General features: G+C 42.4%; 1 protein-coding gene across 3 annotated transcripts; it reads left to right on the top strand.

The window, feature by feature from the left end:
- The first annotated feature begins 1,706 nt into the window (after positions 1-1,706).
- LOC139559293 (N-acetylneuraminate (7)9-O-acetyltransferase-like) lies at positions 1,707-24,884 on the top strand. Of its 3 annotated transcripts, XM_071375159.1 has the most exons (21): positions 1,707-2,033; positions 3,332-3,428; positions 3,598-3,718; positions 4,126-4,170; positions 4,371-4,433; positions 5,895-6,038; positions 10,416-10,460; positions 10,566-10,689; positions 10,895-11,109; positions 11,816-11,982; positions 13,714-13,972; positions 14,186-14,275; positions 14,519-14,638; positions 15,256-15,412; positions 15,605-15,684; positions 15,895-15,996; positions 17,680-17,820; positions 18,259-18,336; positions 21,819-21,911; positions 22,039-22,315; positions 22,498-24,884. In XM_071375159.1, exons 1-20 carry the CDS (start codon positions 1,790-1,792, stop codon positions 22,312-22,314), a joined length of 2,661 nt encoding a protein of 886 aa, XP_071231260.1. In that variant the 5' UTR covers positions 1,707-1,789; the 3' UTR covers position 22,315; positions 22,498-24,884. The 3 variants fall into 3 exon arrangements, with proteins under 3 accessions (XP_071231260.1, XP_071231262.1, XP_071231261.1); XM_071375161.1 differs by lacking the exon at positions 5,895-6,038 and having other exon boundaries at positions 1,823-2,033; positions 22,039-24,884; XM_071375160.1 differs by lacking the exons at positions 1,707-2,033; positions 3,332-3,428; positions 5,895-6,038 and adding an exon at positions 6,810-6,883 and having other exon boundaries at positions 3,687-3,718; positions 22,039-24,884.
- The last annotated feature ends 188 nt before the right edge of the window (positions 24,885-25,072 follow it).

Raw genomic sequence — 25,072 nt, 5'->3', positions numbered from 1 at the left:
GCTGATCCTCAACACTGGGGCCCCACAAGAGTGCGTCCTCAGCCCCCTCCTGTACTCCCTGTTCACCCATGACTGCGTGGCCAAGCACGCCTCCAACTCAATCATCAAGTTTGCAGACGACACAACAGTAGTAGGCTTGATTACCAACGATGACGAGACAGCCTACAGGGAGGAGGTGAGGGCTCTGGGCGTGTGGTGCCTGGAAAACACCTCTCACTCAACGTCAACAAAACAAAGGAGATTATCGTGGACTTCAGGAAACAGCAGAGGGTGCACCCCCCTATCTACATCAACAGGACCGCAGTGGAGAAGGTGGAAAGCTTCAAGTTCCTTGGCGTACACATCACTGACAAACTGAAATGGACCACCCACACAGACAGTGTGGTGAAGAAGGCGCAACAGAGCCTCTTCAACCTCAGGAGGCTAAAGAAATGTGTCTTGTCACCTGAAACCCTCACAAATTTTTACAGATACAGAATCGGGTTGTATCACGGTAAGACGGTCGTGCGGTCTGCCCAACGCATTACCGGGGGTAAACTACCTGCCCTCCAGGACACCTACAGCACCTGATGTCACAGGAAGACCAAAAAGATTATCAAGGACATCAACCACCCGAGCCACTGCCTGTTCACCCGCTATCATCCAGAAGGCGAGGTCAGTACAGGTGCATGAAAGCGGGGACCGAGAGACTGAAAAACAGCTTCTATCTTAAGGCCATCAGACTGTTAAACAGCCATCACTAGCACATTAGAGGCTTTTGCCAATAGGCATGGACTAGGAATCACTGGCCACTTTAAGGAATGGAACACTAGTCACTTTAATAATGTTTACGTATCTGGCATTACTCCTCTCATATGTATCTACTGTATTCTATACTATTCTACAGTATCTTAGTCACTTAATAATGTTACCATATCTTGCAGTACTCATCTCATATGTATATACTGTATTCTATACTATTCTACAGTATCTTAGTCACTTAATGTTTACATATCTGGCATTACTCATCTCATGTGTATATACTGTTTTCTAGACTATTCTATGGTATCTCATTCACTTAATAATGCTTACATAGCTTGCATTACTCATCTCATATGTATATACTGTTTTTCTATACTATTCTACTGTATCTTAGTCTGTTCTGCTCTGACATCGCTCGTCCATATTTAATTAATTCCTACTTAGATTTGTGTGTATTGGGTATATGTTGTGTAATTTGTTAGATATTACTTGTTAGAGGTTACTGCACTGTCGGTGCTAAAAGCACAAGAATTTCGCTACACCCCCAATAACAACCACAATTTGATTGGGTCTTCATTGCAGCAGCTGCAGCCAATTGCTTTATGTGTCTTTCTGATCATTGTACCCTCAGTTGATATCAAAAAGCCATGGTCAATCCAGAAAGTCAAATCACCACAATTTCTATAGTTCCAGGAACAGAATGATTTTTGAATTTAACCAGGCAAGTCAGTTAAGAACAAATACTTATTTACAATGATGGCCTACCCAGGTCAAACCCGCACGACGCTGGGACAATTGTGCGCCACCCTATCCCTCTTGCACTGAGATGCAGTGCCTTAGACCGCTGCGCCACTCTGGAGCCACTGATGACAACACACTGAATACAATTCAAACTGATACGATTTTGCACCATACGTTTTCAGGATCCTTTAATTGTACTGTTGATTTATTTAAATCATGTTTGCATTGACGATGGAAGGTGAAAAGCAGATGCAGGTGTCTTGACCAGCCGCAGGTTTAGCACAGCGTCGGAAACCGCGCACCGTCTATGCCCCACACAACAGTGCCAGACAGCGGATGCGTGGACGCGCGGGTGTACTCAGCCCCCGACCACCCCGCTGTATCCTATTTGTCTACTTGTTGTCATGGAGGAGCCAAGATGGCGGTCCTGGCCTATAGCCTAGGCAAACGGGAAATAAATCAGTATTTTTGCATTAAAAATGCTAAATTATTATCTCTCGCTGCCGTCATTCTACTCACCGTGTTTCACACAGTTTCTCGGTATTATGGAGGTAAGCGACTGGCTTAAATATGTTTGTTAGATAGCCAGGTAACGTTACGTTAGCTAACAGACACTTGACTCAACTGTGTTCGGGGAACTTGTAGCTAGCTAAGGATAGCTTCCCTCTTTGGCCCTTTTTGCTCGCTGTTAGGGCGTTTGCTAACACAATCTTACTAGTTACAACAATATGGTATTTGCAAATTGAGAAAACATAATAATAAAACCGCAAGGACTTAGCTACAGCTAAGCAATTGCAAGGATGCACGAATACACTTGCAGGAGCCTGAATTAGCTAACTAACGTTAGCTACATCGTTTTATCACAGATAGAACAATGATATAACATATTTGGTGCATAGCTGTGATGCATTCAACCAAGAGACAGTCAAGCACAATGTGTAAAGTATCCTAGTGGCATCGTCGCGAGTTAACCCATGTTTAATTACATCATTGTAGTAGCTAACTAGTAACGCTACGCTCTTACTGGCAAACTAGCCTACTGTATTAGCTGATTGCAACTAACTTGTTAGTTAATCTGTCTATTATCTACCATCAACCTAAGCAAACGTTAGTTAACTGGTCAGTTAACGTTAACTAATGTGCTCTTTAAAAGTTAACGTACGTAACATACTGCGCACGCGCGAAGTAATAACTAGCTAACGTTTGCTAGTTACTATAGAGCGTAATTTATTTTTTATTTTTACGGGAAGCTCAAATGTGACATTACTGTTGATTTGATAGTGGGGATAATAAAGCCATAGCTGTCTGTGGCTAACTGTGGAATCTAATGTATGTCTTATGATTGGCAAGTATGCACATACAGCCACAGAGGAGGCCGGAGCCTAGCTGGCCATTTATAAATTATTGTTTGTATCTGGCAGGCAAGCGTTCGCCTCCCGGATGATGGCTTGCATACAGTGATCTTTGTTTATGGAAGGCATAGGACACAGTGGGCTCTCTGTGTGTACACTGAGAACAGCTGCTGCTGTTGTCTGGCTGGTGTTGACATTGGCTGCTCTTGACGCCTTCTCTTGTCACCCCACATCTTTTGCTCGTTTGCATTGATTAATTGCCAGATGGTTCTATTCAATTAGAACACAAGTGAACGCCATGAGATATGTGTGCTTTTTCCTGGAAAATGTTGATGGCTTAATTTGTACTGCAGGCTGCAATGGTGTCTTGGCTGAACCTTGCATTGCGCACACTGCTGCATTTGTAGTGTTGAAAACCGTGTAGAGGCAGCAGGTTTCATTGTGTGTGTTTTTTTTTGTTATGGCTTACTGGAATGTTCTCTCTGTCTTCCCCTCAGGCGGAGATACATGTGAGTGGTTGCTGTCCAGTGGTCGGTTCTTAGGAGAAAACGTATGGCAGCCCTATGGCTGTATGATGCACAAATATAAAAGCATGTGAGTCACACCAATGGGGGGAATGTATGTATGTGTGGTGTGTGTGTAAAATGTGTTACATACTTTTGATAGCATTTTAACCAAGCCGACAACTACACAATTATCAAATTGTTTGTCAGTTGTTGTTACTATGTGCGAGTGAGTCATTAGTTGTTGTTTTTTCCCACAGTGAAGCAAAGACTTGCCTTGCTGAGAAAAGGGTGGCCTTCGTTGGCGATTCCAGAATACGGCAGCTATTCTATTCATACATACAAATAATCGATCCTACACAAAGAGAGAATGGAAGAAAGGTAAGCTAAATCCCCCTGGCATAAAGCACACACAAACATGAATCTCTGATCTCATGGCTGAATCTTAACTTGAGATCTCTGCCCTTAAGTGACTCTCAAAGCTCCCATTGACATCAATGCAGAATTATTCAAAAGTCAGTTAAGTTAGGATTCACCTCTTAAGTGTGTAACTCTAATTACTCCTGGAGGTTGTTCTGGATAAGAGCGTATGCTGAATTGCTCAAATGTAAATGTGTGTGTGTATATATATATATATATATATATATATATATGATTTTTAGCCATGGTATTCCTAAAATAAGATGGGTAGTTGCTGCACTCAAGATTAGAGTCAATGCTCTAATCTTGAGTAGAGAAATAGAGGGACAGTGACTGTTTTATCCCCTGTTGTGATGTCTGTCCACCAGCACGAGAACATTCCCTTTGAAGATAGGAGCTCTTCAGTCAATGTGGTGAGCTATTTGTGTATCTCTCTCTCCACATCTCCTCTGTCTCAGTCAACAATAACAATGTCAAAGCCCAACAATTCCTTTTTTTAATTTGACGATGTAGATTCACCTCCCAATAATTTTTTTTCTTCTTTCAAGGCAAACAGCATGTTTATTTTGGGTATTGTCCCGATAAGATCGATTGTTTCCTGTTTTGTTGTTAGGACTTCCTGTGGTATCCGGAGGTGAATAACTCTCTGAAGGAGCGCTTGATGTCATGGACAGAGGTAAAGGCAAGCACTTATACTGTGCCTTGCAAAAGTATTTTTTCCTATTTTGTTGCATTACAACCTGTAATTCAAATGGATTTTTATTTGGATTTCATGTAATGGACATAAACAAAATAGTAAAAATTGGTGAAGTGAAATGAAAAAAATTACTTGTTTCAAAAAATTCTAAAAAATAGAAACGGAAAAGTGGTGTGTGCATATGTATTCACCCCCTTTGCTATGAAGTCCCTAAATAATATCTGGTGCAACCAATTACCTTCAGAGGTCACATAATTAGTTAAATAAAGTCTACATGTGTGCAATCTAAGTGTCACATGATCTGTCACATGATGTCAGTATACAGTTTAAGTTGGAAGTTTACATACACCTTAGCCAAATACATTTAAACTCAGTTTTTCACAATTCCTGACATTTAATCATAGTAAAAAGTCCCTGTCTTAGGTCAGTTAGGATCACCACTTCATTTTATATGTCAGAATAATAGTAGAGAGAATGTTTTATCACATTCCCAGTGGGTCAGAAGTTTACATACACTCAATTACTGTTTGGTAACATTGCCTTTAAATTGTTTAACTTGGGTCAAACGTTTCGGGTAGCCTTCCACAAGCTTCCCACAATAAGTTGGGTGAATTTTGGCCCATTCCTCCTGACAGAGCTGGTGTAACCGAGTCCGGTTTGTAGGCCTCCTTGCTCGCACATGCTTTTTCAGTTCTGCACACGCTTTTTCAGTTCTGCCCTCACATTTTCTATAGGATTGAGGTCAGGTCTTTGTGATGGCCACTCCAATACCTTGACTTTGTTGTCCTTAAGCCATTTGGAAGTATGCTTAGGGTCATTGTCCATTTGGAAGACCCATTTGCGACCAAGCTTTAACTTCCTGACTGATGTCTTGAGATGTTGCTTCAATATATCCACATAATTTTCCTACCTCATGATGCAATCTATTTTGTGAAGTGCACCAGCCCCTCCTGCAGCAAAGCACCCCCACAACATGATGCTGCCACCACCGTGCTTCATGGTTGGGATGGTGTTCTTCGGCTTGCAAGCCTCCCCCTTTTTCCTCCAAACATAACAATGGTCATTATGGCCAAACAGTTCTTTTTTTGTTTCATCAGACCAGAGGACATTTCTCCAAAAAGTACAATCTTTGTCCCCATGTGCAGTTGCAAACCGTAATCTGGCTTTTTTTATGTCCGTTTTGGAGCAGTGTCTTCTTCCTTGCTGAGCAGCCTTTCAGGTTATGTCGATATAGGACTCGTTTTACTGTGGTGATAGATACTTTTGTACCTGTTTCCTCCAGCATCTTCACAAGGTCCTTTGCTGTTGTTCTGGGATTGATTTGCACTTTTCGCACCAAAGTATGTTCATCTCTAGGAGACAGAACGTGTCTCCTTCCTGAGCGGTATGACGGCTGCGTGGTCCCATGGTGTTTATACTTGCGTACTATTGTTTGTACAGATGAACGTGGTACCTTCAGGCATTTGGAAATTGCTCCCAAGGATGAACCAGACTTGTGGAGGTCAGCAATCTTTTTTTCTGAGGTCTTGGCTGATTTCTTTTGATTTTCCCATGATGTCAAGCAACGAGGCACTGAGTTTGAAGGTAGGCCTTGAAATACATCCACAGGTACACCTCTTATTGACTCAAAGCTAACCGATCGCTGCAGCTGTACATAGTCCATCTGTAAACTACCCACCCAATTTACCTACCTCACCCCCCATACTGCTTTTATTTATTTACTTTTCTGCTCTTTTGCACACCAGTATCTCTTCTTGCACATGATCATCTGATGATTTATCACTCCAGTGTTAATCTGCTAAATTGTAATTATTCGATTTATTGCCTACCTCATGCCTTTTGCACACATTGTATATAGATTCTCTTTTTTTCTACCATGTTATTGACTTGTTTATTGTTTACTCCATGTGTAACTCTGTGTTGTCTGTTCACACTGCTATGCTTTAGCTTGGCCAGGTCGCAGTTGCAAATGAGAACTTGTTCTCAACTAGCCTACCTGGTTAAATAAAGGTGAAAAAAAATAAAAAATAAATAAATAAATTAGTTATAGAAGCTTTTAAAGCCATGATATGATTTTCTGGAATTTTCCAAGCTGTTTAAAGGCACAGTCAACTTAGTGTATGTAAACCTCTGACCCACTGGAATTGTGATACAGTGAAATAATCTGTCTGTAAATAATTGATGGAAATATGATTTGTCATGCACAAAGTAGATGTCCTAACCGACTTGCCAAAACTATAGTTTGTTAACAAGACATTTGTGGAGTGGTTGAGAAATGAGTTTTAATGACTCCAACCTAAGTGTATGTTAACCTCCGACTTCAACTGTATATACATCTGTTCTGAATGGCCCCAGAGTCTGCAACACCACTAAGCAAGGGGCATCACCAAGCAAGCGGCACCACGAAGACCAAGGAGCTCTCCAAACAGGTCAGGGACAAAGTTGTGGAGAAATGCAGATCAGGGTTGGGTTATAATTTTTTTTATCAGAAACTTTGAACATCCCATGGAGCACCATTAAATCCATTATTAAAAAATGTAAAGAATATGGCACCACAACAAACCTGCCAAGAGACGGCGGCCCACCAAAACTCACGGGCCAGGCAAAGTGGGCATTAATCAGAGAGGCAACAAAGAAACCAAAGATAACCCTGAAGGAGCTGCAAAGCTCCACAGCGGAGATTGGAATATCTGTCCATAGGACCACTTTAAGCCGTACACTCCACAGAGCTGGGCTTTACAGAAGAGTGGCCAGAAAAAAGCCATTCCTTAAAGAAGAAAAAAATCAAACACGTTTGGTCTTCACCAAAAGGCATGTGGGAGACTCCCCAAACATATGGAAGAAGGTACTCTGGTCAGATGAGACCAACATTTAGCTTTTTGGCCATCAAGAAAAACGCTAAGTCGGGCGCAAACCCAACACCTCTCATCACCCCAAGAACACCATCCCATCACATGCTGTGGGGATGTTTTTCATCGGCAGGGACTGGGAAACTGGTCAGAATTGAAGGAATGATGGATGGTGCTAAATACAGGGAAATTCTTGAGGGAAACCTGTTCCAGTCTTCCAGAGATTTGAGACTGGGACGGTTCCAGTCTCGACTTAAAGATTGCTGTACACCAGCAGAACCCATCCAACTTGAAATAGCAGGAGCAGTTTTGCCTTGAAGAATGGGCAAAAACCCCAGTGGCTAGATGTGCCAAGCTTATAGACACCCCAAGAGACTTGCAGCTGTAATTGCTGCAAAAGGTGGCTCTACAAAGTATTGACTTTGGGGGGGTGAATAGTTTTGCACACTATCTAATTTCATGTTTGTTGCATAATTTAAAAAATATTTTGCATCTTCAAAGTGGTAGGCAGGTTGTGAAAATCAAGTGATTCAAACCCCCCAAAACTATTTTAATTCCAGGTTGCAAGGCAACAAAATAGGAAAAATGCCAAGGGTGGTAAATACTTTCGCAAGCCACTGTATCTAACACAGGTTTGGGGTCAATTCCAATTCAAAAAGTAAACTGAAATTCCAGTTTATTCATTTAAAAAGGGACATCCATTTTCAATGACTTATCAACTACCAGCAATACTATACCTGCACCTGTCGACGACACATTGTTCTGCTTCCACGAGCACATCCAATGCTAGCATCAGTAATTCTGCATTTGTTGTTAGCCCAGCTAGCATGGACACTGACAGTTGTGAATATGATGCAGCCGAAGAGTTACTGCTTACTTACCTGGGAAAGGACAGAACAACAGACAGGGACGTTGGACCATCAAAGAGGCGCAAATAGGAGAACTACATTGATTTGGGGTTCACTTATATTGGGAGTCGTGCCTTTCCTCAGCCACAGTGCGTTTATATGTGCAAAAGTACTATCTCACAACTCGATGAAACATTCACTCTTGCGCAGACATTTAGAAACAAAACCTGCCAATTTGAAAAATAAGCCGCTGGATTTCTTTGAGCGGGAATTAAGACGTCTTTTGAGTAGTAAGACGTATAAAAGCAACAGATACCATTAATAAGAAGGGGCTAGAAGCGTCTTATATGGTGAGCTACCGAGTGGCTGGGACAGGCAAGCCCCATACTATTGTGGAGGACTTAATTATTCCTGCTGCCTCGGATATGGCTGGGACAATGCTGGGGGAAAAGGCCCAAAAAACTGTAGACAATGACTTCATCAAACACTGTATCACGATGCATCAGTGACATAGCAGGAGATGTTTTGAAACAATTACTGCTTCGCATACAAGCCAGTGAATTCTATGCGTTACAGCTGGATGAGTCAACAGACTTGGCGGGCCTGGTATATGTCCGTTACGTTTATGGGGGGTCAATTGAGGAAGACATCCTCTTATGGAATCCAGGACAACAGGAGAGGATATTTTTAAAGTACTGGACAGCTTTGTAACATCAAATGGACTTTGGTGGTCAAGATGTGTTGGTATCTGTACTGATGGCGCAAAAGCCATGACAGGGAGACATAGTGGAGTGGTAATGCGCGTGCAAGCAGTTGCTCCCGACGCCACTTGGGTACACTGCAGCATCCACAAGAGGCTCTTGCTGCCAAGGGAATGCCTGACCGCTTGAAAGACGTTTTGGACACTACAGTGAAAATGGTTAACTTTTGTTAAAGCAAGGCCCCTGAACTCTCGTGTATTTTCTGCACTATGCAATTATATGGGCAACGACCATGTAATGCTTTTACAACATGCTGGTTATCAAGGGGCAAAGTATTGACACGTTTTTTTGAATTGAGAGACAAGCTTAAAGTTCTTTACTGACCATAATTTTCACTTGTCTGACCGCTTGCATGATGAGTTTCTCACACGACTGGCCTATCTGGGTAATGTTTTTTCTTGCCTGAATGATCTGAATCTAGGATTACAAGGACTATGCAACTATATTTAATGTGCTGGACAAAATTGAGGCTATGATTAAGAAGTTGGAGCTCTTCTCTGTCTGCATTAACAAGGACCTTCCTCCATGCCCTGCCTCCAGTCCACTTGCCGATATCTGAACAGGAGAGCCTCATCGAGATTGCAAACGGTTCTGTGAAAATTGAATTGAATCAGAAGCCACTGCCAGATTTCTGGATTGGGCTGCGCTCAGAGTATCCTGCCTTTGCAAATCTCGCTGTTAAGACATGATGCCCTCTGCAACCACGTACCTATGTGAGAGTGGATTCTCGGCCCTCACTAGCATGACAACTAAATACAGGCACAGACTGTGTGTGAAAAATGATTTAAGACTGAGACTGTCCAATACAACCCAACATTGCAGAGTTATGGGCATCCTTTCAAGCACACCCTTCTCATTAACCTATGGTGAGTTATTCACCATTTTTGAACAAATAAAGTTTTATATGTAACTATTGATTATTATTTGTGCCCTGGTTCTATAAGAGTTCTTTGTCACTTCCCATGAGCTGGGTTGTGACAAACTCCTACTCATTCTTATATTTAATAAATGTATCGTATAAAGTGTGTGTGTGGCAGGCTTACAATGATGGCAAAAAAATACATTTGAGAGTGCGCTGACCCTGGTCCTAAAGGGGGTACGCAGCTGGAGGTTGAATGTTTTGAAGGAGTACGGGACTATAAAAAGTTTGAAGCACTGATCTAATCCAACATAATCGGAATCACATCTTTGTTTACACCTCTTCTGTCCTCAAACATCCGCGTCTTATTCGTGAAAGTGTGGACTTAATGAGAGATTTTTGCAATGTATTTTTTGTTTGATAATGCATATGCAATATGCAAGAGAGATTATATTTAAGTGCTACTGTATAAATACTGTGATTTATTTAGGTTTGATTGAATTGAGCCCTTGGAAGAGCCCTCAGCATTAGGCTATTCCCGTTGCCCGTAAGCAGACGATACATAGCAACAGTTTACTGCGATTTTAAGATCATTCCAAAATAGTAACATGGCATGATTTAATAATGTCTTGACTGTGTTTCAGGATCCTTCTGTAAAACCAGATGTCGTCATCATTGGAGCTGCCACTGTTAGTGAAATATGCTCACTCTCAACTCTGTTTACCACATATTTATCACATTTCCTCCTGCATAGTTTAGATGGATTTCATCAGAGATTTCAATCTTTCCCATAGTGGTCCATCAAGTTGCGTAGTGGCAGCAGCGAGGCGCTGCAGCAGTACAGGGCCAACCTCACAGCCATCTCCTTGCCTCTGGAACAGCTGGCTGAGGATGGGGAGGTCTACTGGGTTTTACAGGGTTAGTGCTTTACTGTTCATCTACCAGTCAATCAAAAGGAGACATGTTGATGGGTGCTTTGAAAATGAGGAATTTATATTGATTAAGCATTTCTCTCTCCATCTTTCTTTATTTTCTCTCTTCCGTCTCTTTCCAATCTCACTGTCCTCCTCCCCCTCCATCGCTCTTTTTCAACCCCCCCTCTCTCTCCCTTTCTCTCCTCCAGACCCTGTCCATGAGGAAGTTCTGAGTGATAACAGGAAGATGATTACTAACGAGCAGTTGGAGCTGTACAACGAGGCGGCGCTCGGCACTCTGAACAGCAACAAGAAGAACGCCAAGGCCAGAGTCAGGTTCTTGGGTGCCTCGCGCCAGGCTGCCATGGAAACCATTGCCCAATCAGCTGATGGCCTGCACCTGCCCGAGAACACCCGGAACGTGGTAGGTGTTTAGGTGGTCTGTCTGGCCTGGCACCTCTACCTGCATCTGTATGATCAAATAACAGCTGGCTTAAGGCTAAAATAGAACCAAAAATGAAATATGTATGGTTTGAAACAGTTTAGTGCTGAAAAACCGTCAGGCTCTATGACTCTCTTAACCAGCACCATGTCAAATTACACTGTCCATCCTGTATACCTTGCACTTTAATTCATTGAACATTTGACAGCTTCTATGTTCACCTGCATTTGCCTAGTTAGTACATGAGTGGTGTGCTCCCCTTTATAGAAACAGAGTGACAATTTTAGGGCCTTTGACACCTCCTGGTGTAGAGGTCCTGGATGGCAGGCAGCAGCTTAGCCCCAGCGATGTACTGGGCCGTACGTATAAGGTTACATACCTTAAGACTGCGGTAACCTGCGAGTCTGTTACAGCACGAGCCGCGCATGGCGGCTCATTCTAACCTGCCCTGGGTATGAAGTTTCCCAAAGGTACAGGTCTAGGATCAGCTTCTCCTCCCCCTAATCCTAACGGTTAGTGGGGAAAACGCAAAACTGACGCAAGATCCATGTCTAAGGGCAACTTCACCCTACACCTGATAACCCTGTCACAGTAAACCTAACCTTTACCCTTCATCCGGAGCCAGGACAAGGCTTGCACTGTGCTGGAGTCTTCCGCTCTATAATAATGTCTCTCTACCCTCCACCAGGGTGCCATGATCCTGATGAATGCTGTGTGTAACAAGGTCCTGCGGCCCATCGACGGCTCCTGCTGCCAATCCCTGCCGGCCCCCAACCTCCTCCAGAAACTGACGGGCTGTGTCTTCCTGGGCTCAGCACTGGTATTCCTGGTGCTTCATGCTCTGGGCCACAACAGGTACACGCTCCCTTGTGGCTCAGTCGGTTAGAAGGTCATGGGTTCTATTCCCGCTGGGGCCACATATATTGAAACATATACACTTAGACTATTTTGTGTTGTTCAGATCCAGGACTCTCAATTAAACAATTTCACTGGTGCTCCCAACGTAAAAAAGGAGCACACCATGAAATTTAGTAGCACCAGAAAAGGTATTTTTATTGATTGAGATACAGCCTATATGAATTCTAGCTGCTTTTGAAGCACATGTTGTGCCATAGAAAATATGTAACACTGTAAACACATGAGTTTATTATAAAAACTAAATTGTTGATACGAATCCCTGTCATTAAAATGAAACTCATTTGTAGAATATTAGGTTTCTACATTGTGTAAAAGCACTATTTTCCGATTGAGATGCATTACATTCAAATTTGTTCACTGTCTCTTTAAAAAAACGTCAGGTTTGTGATCGGGATGCACCACCGATATGACATTTTTGGCCGACACCGATATCCAATATTTTCCTTGCCAAAAAAACAGATACAGATAGCGATATTAAAAAATGTATCAGCCTTTTAAGCATTCTAGTACAGCTAAATAATTGAAACAAGGTGTTAAATGTTCATTTGTTCAGTTAGGAACAGATTGTTTAATAACTTGTAAATGAGAAAAATGACAAATCCATGAATGTATTTAATCCCACAACAATTATTTTATCTGCCCCGCATTACAAAGATGGTGAAGTTGCTGGTGGCTCTTCTTACTATCCGGTCTTGACTGTGTGGAGCAACGTCAACATGTTTTGAAAGAAATATTGGTTTTAACTAAAATGCAGTTAATCATTTTAGCTTTAACTGTTTGAAAAAAAGTACTGTCTCTAGGCTGTCATAAACTGCTATAAATGGCTTAAACTTTTCAAGTGTGCTTAACTGACTTGACTAGCAAATGTGAAATTTACAACACATCTCATCTTTCATTTAGGAAATTCTTATTTTTTACAAAAGAACAAAACTGCTTTGTTTTAAATGAAATGAAAATCTTGACCCATACCAGCCATGAATAAACAACAGAAAAGCCACTGGGCTTAGTCAATGTTTTACAGTGCCATTAGATGGCTGGGTTCCAATATGACTGCCCATTTACAATTTTAACATTTGGGGGAGGTTTTTCTTCACAAAGAGGACCTGCTCGGCTTAGTCACGAGAGTCTGTTTCTTTTTTCGTCTACAATGTGTGAAGCTGCACTGAAAAAGTGCTCACTGTCCACACTAGTACAGGGAGAACCAATATACTTGCGCGCAGCTTTAGCTAGGATGGGGGAACGGTGCTTGTTACTTCTCCAGTATCTAAGTGCATCTTCATTCCTGGGTATATAAGGTGCTGTCAGGTATCCTAGGATCTGCAAATAATGGATAAGGGGGGGGGGGGTTAGTACATTTAATACAACATATTGCATTATTCTTGCATTCCAAAGGATCATTAGGCATAGATCAACATTGGCAAATGTTGGCTGATGTAGTAACAGAAAATAAAAATACAACGCATCTCTCTCACAGAGACAGACACACACACACTGACCAAAAAGTTATTTTGTTGGCATTTACGTATATTACTAATAAAACATAGTCAAAACCTATTTCTTTCACTTACTTGCTGCCGTGCCGTTTCGTTGTTCATTTGTTCAGTCGTTTCATTCTCACCAAGGATTTCATCATACATGTCAAGCAGTGAAGTTTAAACATATTAACAGGCACTGGAAGTCCCGGCCCACTCCCCCCGACGTGGAGAGTGGCGAGGAGAAGAAGCCGGCCACGGCGGCGCCGCCTCTCAGCCACAAGGCTCCGTTCCAGGCCATGTGTAAGATGGGCCTCATCATGGCTTACTTCTACCTGTGTGACCGGGCCGACATCTTCATGAAGGAGCAGAAGTTCTACACCCACACCACCTTCTTCATCCCCCTCATCTATATGTTTGTCCTGGGGATCTTCTACAGCGAGAACAGCAAGGAGGTGAGAGGGTTTGGGATGGAATGTTTTTAAGGGAGTTGGAAAAAGTGGTATTTTTTGCAGAGTTGTTCTTGGAGGTGGAATCTTAGGCCTACATGAATTCAGAGATGTTTCTGTTTTAAATGAGTTGTCGTTGACTGCTAAACTCAATCGTCCATGTCTGACCTGATAGAAGGCTCTATCCTCTATCTCAGTGATTTTCTATTTCCCACGCAGACCAAGCTGCTGAACAGAGAGCAGACTGACGAGTGGAAGGGCTGGATGCAGCTGGTCATCCTCATCTACCACATATCTGGAGCCAGCGCCGTGAGTTTCACCATTACCTTTGATTTATAATGATGTGTTAACTCTGTCGCTTTGAATATAAATTAAATGACCACATGTATAATTGCATTAGAAAGCATTTACCATTTATATTTATTTTCAAAGTGCTCAAACAAAGCATGTATCATGTGAGTATCCATGTAACCTATTTTATTTTTAATTTTTTACTGTGATGTGTGATCAAGTGAAGGGGTGTTTGTTTTAAAAGTCAATCTTCCTTCCCAGTTCATCCCTGTGTACATGCATGTTCGGGTCCTGGTGGCAGCATACCTCTTCCAGACAGGATATGGACACTTCTCCTTCTTCTGGCTCAAAGGGGACTTTGGACTCTACAGAGTGTGCCAGGTAACTAATAGGTTTTATTAGAGTTAATAAAATGTTACTGTGGTACTGGTTCTAGCTGCTATACCTTTCCTAAGGGACTAAATGTAATGTAAAATACACAACTGCTGACATGTGGTGCCATAGAAACAATTAAATGTTTTATCAAAAACCAAAACATGGATAGTTAGCAACAACTGTATTGATCACATATGTAGAGGTATTGATAAGGAACCCCTTGATAAGAGGGATCCGTATGGTCTGGCCCAAGCTTACTTCACACAGGTTGTACTTTGGTTATGCTGCAGTATCAAGTTCCTTATCTCAAGTCACCCTCTGTGTGTCGTTGTTAAAAGCAATGTCTGTTCAACCATGCCAAACTATTTCTATTTCATTTAGATAAATATCATTATTTTTTAAGCACGTTCCATGTCTGTACTTTAGAATGCTTTGTCAAAAGTGAGAATGGCCATTTCCTGTTTCCTGTATCTGTATCTCCGGGGTGAAGATTCCCCTAGGTACAGAACAAGGATTAGCTTCCCTTCCCCCAATCCTAACCTTTACCATTAGTGGGGGAAATGCAAAACTTACCACAGATCAGCGTTTAGGTGCAACTTCACCGTATTCCTATCTGTCTCCAGGTCCTATTCCGTCTCAACTTCCTGGTCATAGTTTTGTGTCTGGTGATGGATCGGCCGTACCAGTTCTACTACTTTGTGCCTCTGGTCACTTTCTGGTTCGTCATAATCTACACCACCATGGCCATGTGGCCCCAGATACTGCAGAAGAAAGCCAACGGTCCGTATGGGTCAGCCATTGTACTGGACAAGTAGTCGTAGAAGTAAAGATAGCAAATAAACCAGTGATTTTAAAAGCAAAGAAATGCTTTGATTTTAAAAGTGTTTAATTCAGAAGTGATTCATACTAGTGTTGAATTGTGAAGAACCTCTGTCCAGCACAGTGAGTGTTTAGTCATTTGTCTTTTTACAGGTAGTGGGATGTGGCACATTGGAATTCTAGTGAAGCTGCTTGGGCTGCTCCTGTTCATCTGTTTCTTTGCATATTCACAGGTGAGTTCATCATCCGGTTTATTCACACATTTAGAGGCTTTAACTCGAGATTTTAAATGGAACTAAAAAGTTCTCAACTGGTATGGGTCAATGTTTAAGACCAATGGCTGTATTCATAAAGTGTCTCAGAGCCCCCCTGTCCATGTAATCTTATCTAAAAGGCTAAACTGATCCTAAATCAGCGGATGTTTAACTGTCTATCTCTTCCAGGGGTTGTTTGAGAACATTTTCTCAGTCTGGCCCGTCTCCAAGCTCTTTGAGCTGAACGGAAGCATTCACGAGTGGTGGTTTAGGTGGAAGCTGGATCGATTTGTAAGTAGATATTTGAACATGTTTTTACACCCTTTAAGTGGCTCTCTCCTATCAGATTTTCTTGATACGGTATCACAATATCACAGTATCACATCTCTTTAGCAAGTTGCACCAATAACTTGTCAAATATGTTTTTTTATTGTCACATACACCTGATTGGTGCAGTGAAATGTGTTGTTTTGTAGGGTCAGCCATAGTAGTACATTTCAACTTGGTGTTGCTGGTATTAGAACCAGCGACCTTTCGGTTACTGGCCCAACACTCTAACCGCTAAGCTAACTGCCGCCCTAGATTCATCTGTTGGTCGATGTTTAATGTTAGTGATCTAGATGGTTCTATTGGTTGGTCAGTGTGAGTAAGTGGTACTGTGTGGTTCAGTCGGTAGAGCAGGGTGCTTGTAACATCAAGAGTGTGGGTTTGATTCCCACTGGAGCCACCCATATAAAAATGTATACACACACTACTAAGTTGTTTAGCATAAAAGCATCTGTGAAATGGCATTTATTATTGTTATTATTATACATTGCTCAAAAAAATAAAGGGAACACGTAAACAACACAATGTAACTCCAAGTCAATCACACTTCTGTGAAATCAAACTGTCCACTTAGGAAGCAACACTGATTGACAATAAATTTCACATGCTGTTGTGCAAATGGAATAGACAACAGGTGGAAATTATAGGCAATTAGCAAGACACCCCAATAAAGGAGTGGTTCTGCAGGTGGTGACCACAGACCACTTCTCAGTTCCTATGCTTCCTGGCTGATGTTTTGGTCACTTTTGAATGCTGGCGGTGCTTTCACTCTAGTGGTAGCATGAGACGGAGTCTACAACCCACACAAGTGGCTCAGGTAGTGCAGCTCATCCAGGATGGCACATCAATGCGAGCTGTGGCAAGAAGGTTTTCTGTGTCTGTCAGCGTAGTGTCCAGAGCATGGAGGCGCTACCAGGAGACAGGCCAGTACATCAGGAGACGTGGAGGAGGCCGTAGGAGGGCAACAACCCAGCAGCAGGACCGCTACCTCCGCCTTTGTGCAAGGAGGATCAGGGTCAGTCATGGTGTGGGGTGGCATTTCTTTGGGGGGCCGCACAGCCCTCCATGTGCTCGCCAGAGGTAGCCTGACTGCCATTAGGTACCGAGATGAGATCCTCAGACCCCTTGTGAGACCATATGCTGGTGCGGTTGGCCCTGGGTTCCTCCTAATGCAAGACAATGCTAGACCTCATGTGCCTGGAGTGTGTCAGCAGTTCCTGCAAGAGGAAGGCATTGATGCTATGGACTTGCCCGCCCGTTCCCCAGACCTGAATCCAATTGAGCACATCTGGGACATCATGTCTCGCTCCATCCACCAAAGCCACGTTGCACCACAGACTGTCCAGGAGTTGGCGGATGCTTTAGTCAAGGTCTGGGAGGAGATCCCTCGGGAGACCATCCACTTTAATTTTGAGTGTGACTCCAAATCCAGACCTCCATGGGTTGATAAATTTGATTTCCATTGATAATTTTTGTGTGATTTTGTTGTCAGCACATTCAACTATGTAAAGAAAAAAGTATTTAATAAGAATATTTCATTCATTCAGATCTAGGATGTGTTATTTTAGTGTTCCCTTTATTTTTTTGAGCAGTGTATATATTAGTATCTGAATGTGTGTGTTTTGACTTTGTGTGTGTGTCGTTTAGGCCATTATCCACGGGATGCTGTTTGCCTGTGTCTACCTGGTGCTGCAGAAGTGCCAGGTCCTCTCTGAGGGGAAAGGAGAGCCTCTCTTCTCCATAAGAATCTCCAACATCCTACTCCTCATCTCTGTAGTCTCATTCATGGTAAGAAGAACATTTTTTATGTATTTATTTAACCATTACTAATACTACACTCTAAAACCATATTCTAGTATTTACTTTGTTAGTCCATCAATCTCCAAACCATTGTGCTTGTCAGCAGTCCAGTTTTGAAGAGTAAAAAACTGTCGTGATGTGTTTTTGTAGTATTCATTTTAATCAGTCAGGTGAGTATATTGAGCACCTATTCTCATAAAGTTAACGTCATAATTTATTTTTTATTAGTGAACGTTCACACTGAGGTCAATGCAAATCTCAAATGGAAGATGTCCCTTCTATCCCTTTCTGATGCACATTGTGCTCCTTGTTACTAACCTCAGCTTTTACCTTGTACTCCTTGAACAACACTTTCCTAACCTCTCCTTGTACATTGTGATCCTTGAACAACACTTCCCTAACCTCTCCTTGTTTCATCTGTTCCAGACCTACTCCATATGGGCCAGCAGCTGTAAAAACAAGACCGAGTGCAACGAGATGCATCCCTACATCTCAGGGCTCCAGGTAAATACAGTAGGAAGTCAGGCCTTGCTTACTGTTGGTCTCACAGACAAAGCCATGCTCACAGTAGTTTTCCCATACACAGATTTAAGTTTTGTTACTTGTCAAGTAGTTACCCCTAAGCTAAGGAGTTAGTGAACATCTTTAAACAGTTAATGCACACCTTCTACCTTCTTCTATGACACGTACTGTTGTTGACACAGACATGGATTTCATTATTAATTATTTTATAAATCCTGAGCCCTTCTCTGAAGGCGTAGAAGGCCAATTGTTCCCCACTGGGTTTGGGTTAGTTTGTAAAGTGGCTATATTTTCCCCCAGCATGCATTTATTCACTATTCTGAATGTCTAAAGAATCCAGATGTTGTTCTGAAATATGAACACAGAAATAATGAAAATGTTCAACTCTTATGGTGGTGATTTGACAAAATTACAATCATGGTCTTGAATTGGACTTGCATTTTTCTGGTCTCGGTCTTGACTCGAGTCTCCCTCCCGGTCTTGGTCTTGACTCGGACTTGATTTGCTCTGGTATTGGGCTTGATTCGGTCTCGCTTTAGGTGGTCTCAAACACAACACTGTGATATAAACTCAGCAAAAAAAGAAATGTCAATTTTTCAGGACAACTGTCTTTCAAAGATAATCCAAATAACTTCTTTATTGTAAAGGGTTTAAACACGGTTTCCCATGCTTGTTCAATGAAACATAAACAATTAATGAACATGCATCTGTGGAACAAGCTTACAGACTAGAGGTCGACCGATTTTATGATTTTTCAACGCTGATACCGATACCGATTATTGGAGGACCAAAAAAGCCGATACCGATTAATCGGACGATTCTTTTTAAAATGTATTTGTAATAATGACAATTACAACAATACTGAATGAACACTTATTTTAACTTAATATAATACATTAATAAAATCAATTTAGCCTCAAGTAAATAATGAAACATGTTCAATTTGGTTTAAATAATGCAAAAACAAAGTGTTGGAGAAGAAATTTAAAGTGCAATATATGCTATGTAAGAAAGCTAACGTTTCAGTTCCTTGCTCAGAACATGACAACATATGAAAGCTGGTGGTTCCTTTTAACATGAGTCTTCAATATTCCCAGGTAAGAAGTTTTAGGTTGTAGTTACTATAGGAATTATAGGATTATTTCCCTCTATACCATTTGTATTTCATTAACCTTTGACAATTAGATGTTCTTAAAGGCACTTTAGTATTGCCAGTGTAACAGTATAGCTTCCGTCCCTCTCCTCGCTCCTCCCTGGGCTCGAACCAGCAACACAACGACAACAGCCACCATCGAAGCAGCGTTACCCATGCAGAGCAAGGGGAACAACTACTAGAAGGCTCAGAGCGAGTGACGTTTGAAACGCTATTAGCGCGCGCTAACTAGCTAGCCATTTCACTTCGGTTACACCAGCCTGCTTCTGCCTAACACCGCTCAGTCAGGTACTTAGATACTTGTATGCTCAGTCAGATTTTATGCAACGCAGGACACGCTAGATAATATCTAGTAATATCATCAACCATGTGTAGTTAACTAGTGATTATGATTGATTGTTTTTTATAAGATAAGTTTAATGCTAGCTAGCAACTTACCTTGGCTTACTGCATTCGCGTAACAGGCAGTCTCCTTGTGGAGTGCAACGAGAGAGAGGCAGGTCGTTATTGGGTTGGACTAGTTAACTGTAAGGTTGCAAGATTGGATCCCCCGAGCTGACAAGGTGAAAATCTGTCGTTCTGCCCCTGAACGAGGCAGCCGTTCCTAGGCCGTCCTTGAAAATAAGAATGTGTTCTTAACTGACTTGCCTAGTTAAATAAAGGTATAAAAAATAATCGGCAAATCGGCGCCCAAAAATACCGATTTCCGATTGTTATGAAAACTTGAACTCGGCCCTAATTAATCGGCCATTCCGATTAATCGGTCAACCTCTATTACAGACGGTAAGCAAATAAGGTCACAGTTATGAAAACTTAGGACATTAAAGAGGCCTTTCTACTGACTCTGAAAAACACCAAAAGAAAGATGCCCAGGGTCCCTGCTCATTTGTGTGAACGTGCCTTAGGCATGCTGCAAGGAGGCATGAGGACTGCAGATGTGGCCAGGGCAATAAATCAGGACGTACAGTTGATCATCCTCGCAGTGGCACACCACGTGTAACAACACCTGCACAGGATCGGTACATCCGAACATCACACCTGCGGGACAGGTACAGGATGGCAACAACAACTGCCCGAGTTACACCAGGAACGCATAATCCCTCCATCAGTGCTCAGACTGTCCGTAATAGACTGAGAGAGGCTGGACTGAGGGCTTGTAGGCCTGTTGTAAGGCAGGTCCTCACCAGAAATCACCTGCAACAACGTCGCCTATGGGCACAAACCCACCGTCGCTGGACCAGACAGGACTGGCAAAAAATGCTCTTCACTGACGATTTTGTCTCAGCAGGGGTGATGGCCGGATTCGCGTTTATTGTCGAAGGAATGAGCGTTACACCGAGACATGTACTCTGGAGCGGGATCAATTTGGAGGTGGAGGGTCCGTCATGGTCTGGGGTGGTGTCTCACAGCATCATCAGACTGAGCTTGTTGTCATTGCAGGCAATCTCAACGCTGTGCATTACAGGGAAGACATCCTCCTCCCTCATGTGGTACCCTTCCTGCAGGCTCATCCTGACATGACCCTCCAGCATGACAATGCCACCATGCATACTGCTCGTTCTGTGCGTGATTTCCTGCAAGACAGGAATGTCAGTGTTCGGCCATGGCCAGCGAAGAGCCCGGATCTCAATTCCATTGAGCACGTCTGGGACCTGTTGGATCGGAGGGTGAGGGCTTGGGCCATTCCCCCCAGAAATGTCCAGGAACTTGCAGGTGCCTTGGTGGAAGAGTGGGGTACCTCTCACAGCAAGAACTGGCAAATCTGGTGCAGTCCATGAGGAGGAGATGCACTGCAGTACTTAATGCAGCTGGTGGCCATGCCAGATACTGACGGTTACTTTTGATTTTGACCCCCCCCCCCCCTTTGTTCAGGGACACATCATTCCATTTATGTTAGTCACATGTCTGTGGAACTTGTTTGGTTTATGTCTCAGTTGTTGAATCTTGTTATGTTCTTGCAAATATTTACACGTAAGTTTACTGAAAATAAACTCAGTTGACAGTGAGAGGACATATATTTTTTTGCTGAGTTTACGATACATAGCCCAAAATGACAATGGAATTAGTTTCCTTCTACAATAACAGGAGGGGTGTAGTTTACTGTAGCTCAGCCAAAGAAGAATAAAGAACGTGCTTTGCTGTTCCCAAATGAAACAGTGAGCCGACATTCTCTTGTTTCTATGTATTGGATCGTCTTTTTGGTCCAGCCCCTGTTAGCATTGGAATGTGCTTAACCCCCCCCCCACCCTTAATACAGTTGGTCCATGCCATGCACTGACTGGCTGGAATGTCTTTCTGCTCCTCCTCTCAGATCCTAGCCTTCATCCTAATCAGAAACATTCCCGGATACGCCCGCTCTTTATACAGCTCATTCTTCGCATGGTTCGGGAAGATCTCCCTAGAGGTAAGATGGATGCCGCTTGCAGGGATGCTGCACTCACTGTTCATCAGCTGAATCTCTGTATGATACTTGTGAATTTCGTTTATTGCATTCAACTCCCTCCCTTTCCCTCTCTCTTTCCAACCCCCAGCTGTTCATCTGCCAGTACCACATCTGGCTGGCGGCGGACACCAAGGGTATCCTGGTGCTGATCCCAGGCAACCCCTCGCTCAACATCATCCTCAGCACCTTCATCTTTGTATGTGTGGCCCATGAGATCTCCCTGATCACCAACGACCTGGCCCAGGTGGCCATCCCCAAGGACGGGGGCGCCCTGCTCAAGAGGCTGCTGGTTGCCGGGGTCTTCACCCTGGGTCTACTTCTGATGTCCAAGAGCTCTGAAGGGAACCAGGGAGAAGGCCACTGAGGTGAGGAGTGTGTACCACTGTGGGGGAGAGGTAGACTGATTTCTAGACTAATGAGACTGACTGACTGGTTAGTCTTCCATGACCCCAGGGTCGTATTCATTTGGTACCAAACTGAAGAAAATTGACTGATCGATGTGTTCCGTTGAAAACCTTTTAAAACCTTTTGCTATGGTTTGCATCAGTGAATACGACGGAGTTGAACAGACACAGGCCAAGTCAAGGATATGGCACTGCTGTCTGTCTCTCTTGACTGCTCTGCGTACTGGGGTGAAAGTCATACACTGAAGAGGACGAGGTCCCAACTTGGGCCCACACATCACTGAACAGCACATGAATAAGGTACTGACTCCATACTATAGACGTTTACAATGGAAGAAGGGTGAGGTGGAGGATCGGGGGTAATGGTGGGTTTGATGATGTGTGGATTTTTTAAACTAATTGCTCCCCAGATGGCTCCCTATGCAGTGTACTAGTTTTGACTGGGCTCTGGTCTAAAGTAGTGCGCTATATAGAGAAGGGTGCCATTTGGGATGCAGATAGAAACAAATAAAGTTTGCCTTGTGCTGAAAGGTGAGGTCAGCAGTCACCTAGCTCTGAAATCTATGTTTTATGCACATTATTTAATTATTTAAATGAAGCTTCTATTTTATACAGGGTTATTTTTGGTTGTTGCTTTTGTTTTTCCATTTGTTGTGTGTGTGCCCATGACTGCTGTTTGTTTGTGAAATGAAGTATTGCCTAGATATTTTCAGTTTATTTTGTCACCACAAAGACCACAGCCAGGCCAGGCAGAAGATGCAGTAATGAATTTTCATTGCAGAATCCTGTTGCATTCTGGGTCTGACACGAGCCTATCCTATCGGGGTAAACAACCACTCTGGTGTATGTGTGTATCTGTTTGTGCAGGTTCAGTTGTTTCACCAATTTCTACTAGTATGTTAAAGGAGAAGTGTGGATGTTGTTTCTGTGTTGTTCGTTAGTCATCTTAAAGCAGGCTTCTCAGAGCTACAATAGAACAGGCACTGCTTTGTAAATACATCTAACATACCGTGGCAGGACATCCGTCAAAGCATACTTTCATGTACAACATTAGTTACCACTATGGCGAAGCCACTGCTAATGAGTGGATGGATGAAATGCACCTGACTTAATGCCTTCGTTCTACTCCCTACTGTTTTCTCTTCAGTTGCCACACGGCATCAGTGCCAAGTTTGCATTGAAATCTGACGCGTCGTGATCAAGGATGGAACTTAAGGATTTTGGGCAGTGGCTAGCTGGGCTAGTAGACTGTCATTTCTACTATCCCGGTTGGTATTCTGTGCTATATTGTAAAACACCAAATTTCACTCGCCGCCAGGCTAGTTAAGCACATTTTCTACTAGCCCAGTCTGAAAAGTGCTAGCATCGGGGCTAGCTTAATTTCCATCCTTGGTCGTGATACTTCATGATGTATTTTAAAGAAGGTGAGTGAATGGAAAGTATTGCTAAAGAATAAAAAGCAGTAGTTCATGTTGAGCCTGTCATTTACCTACAGATGGACAATATACACCAACAGTTAAGCCTTGTTTCAGCCAACTAGTCAAACCCATGTTCTTTGTGTGTATTTTACAATTCAGCCATGTAAGGTTTTTACAAAGGAAGGTCAGTAAAAAAAAAAAATGGTATCGTAAAAGTAAGAGATTTTTGTATATCTGCTACTTCATCCATTTTGTACCTCACCTTGGAGGTAGCCTAAATACAACGGCCAAAATTGTATGGATTTAAGGAAACACTGATTCGCTTCATATCCAGTTGTTGAATCATTTAGATACCACTTTGATCCATTGGTTATAGTGCCCATTATTTAACACCCTTCACAATGTGTAAATCACCTGCTTAAAGCTGGATGTTAAGGCAACTTAGCAGATATTGTAAGTGTACATTAAGAAGACTGCAAATTAGTTAGTTATTTTAGTTTAATCGCATATGAATTTTATCTGTATATTTTCTGTGCCGTGGAAAGGTAACTAGAATTACTACAGGTTCATGTAGCTTCTCAATTAAATGAATTCAATACCATATATTGGTCTGACAGGTCTTGGCACTGAGGCCTATTCAGAAGGATGTATCCCAAATGGCACCCTATACCTCTTAAACACGGACCCATAGGGCTCAGATCAAAAGTGGTACACTTTGTAGGGAATAGGGTACCATTTGTTTGTTACAATTTGCTTGAAAGTCAAAACATTACACATTTTGATAATTTGATTGATTGATTAAGGAGATTGACAAAATTGCACCGACTGTAAATGGAGGGCAATTGTTCTGAATTTGGTTGTCAGAAAAATAGATACAGGAAAATGGTTATCTACCTTGAATTAAAGTATATTACAGTATGTTATTCACAATTTTAGATTTTTCTGTTTAAATTAGTTTTGGTCAAATTAAAAGAAGCAACAACTATGTATACCCAGAGAAGTTTTATGTAAATTATTTTGTGACGTCTTAAAAATGTGAAATGTACCCATTTTATTTATAAATGCCTTTATTCTGTTGTACATTGTCAATAATACATACCTTCATAAAAATATTGTCTGACTTCTTTGTCCCTTCCTTGTCAACACCGTGAGGTTAATCACTAGGCTGTGTCCGGGAAGCCGGCCCAGAATATTTAGTTTTTGGTCTTTATGTTAACACTACTAAAATTGCCCTCAGGTGGACACCAGCAAGAAAGTGGAAGCGAGGCAGACTAAAAACGCCATGGCAGCGGTGGCTGAG

Source organism: Salvelinus alpinus, chromosome 29 (genome assembly GCF_045679555.1).
Source record: "Salvelinus alpinus chromosome 29, SLU_Salpinus.1, whole genome shotgun sequence".
NCBI classification, from domain to species: domain Eukaryota; kingdom Metazoa; phylum Chordata; class Actinopteri; order Salmoniformes; family Salmonidae; genus Salvelinus; species Salvelinus alpinus.
The sequence above is the reverse complement of the archived record's forward strand: the minus strand, read 5'-3'. Positions and strand labels throughout refer to the sequence as shown.

Bases quoted from the DNA above. Each gene is read 5' to 3' on its own strand.
- LOC139559293 (XM_071375159.1), top strand. From the start codon at position 1,790: ATGCCCCACACAACAGTGCCAGACAGCGGATGCGTGGACGCGCGGGTG. The intron at 2,034-3,331 runs GTAAGCGACTGG...TCTTCCCCTCAG, and splicing joins AGTTTCTCGGTATTATGGAG to GCGGAGATACATGTGAGTGG. The intron at 14,276-14,518 runs GTGAGTTTCACC...CTTCCTTCCCAG, and splicing joins ACATATCTGGAGCCAGCGCC to TTCATCCCTGTGTACATGCA.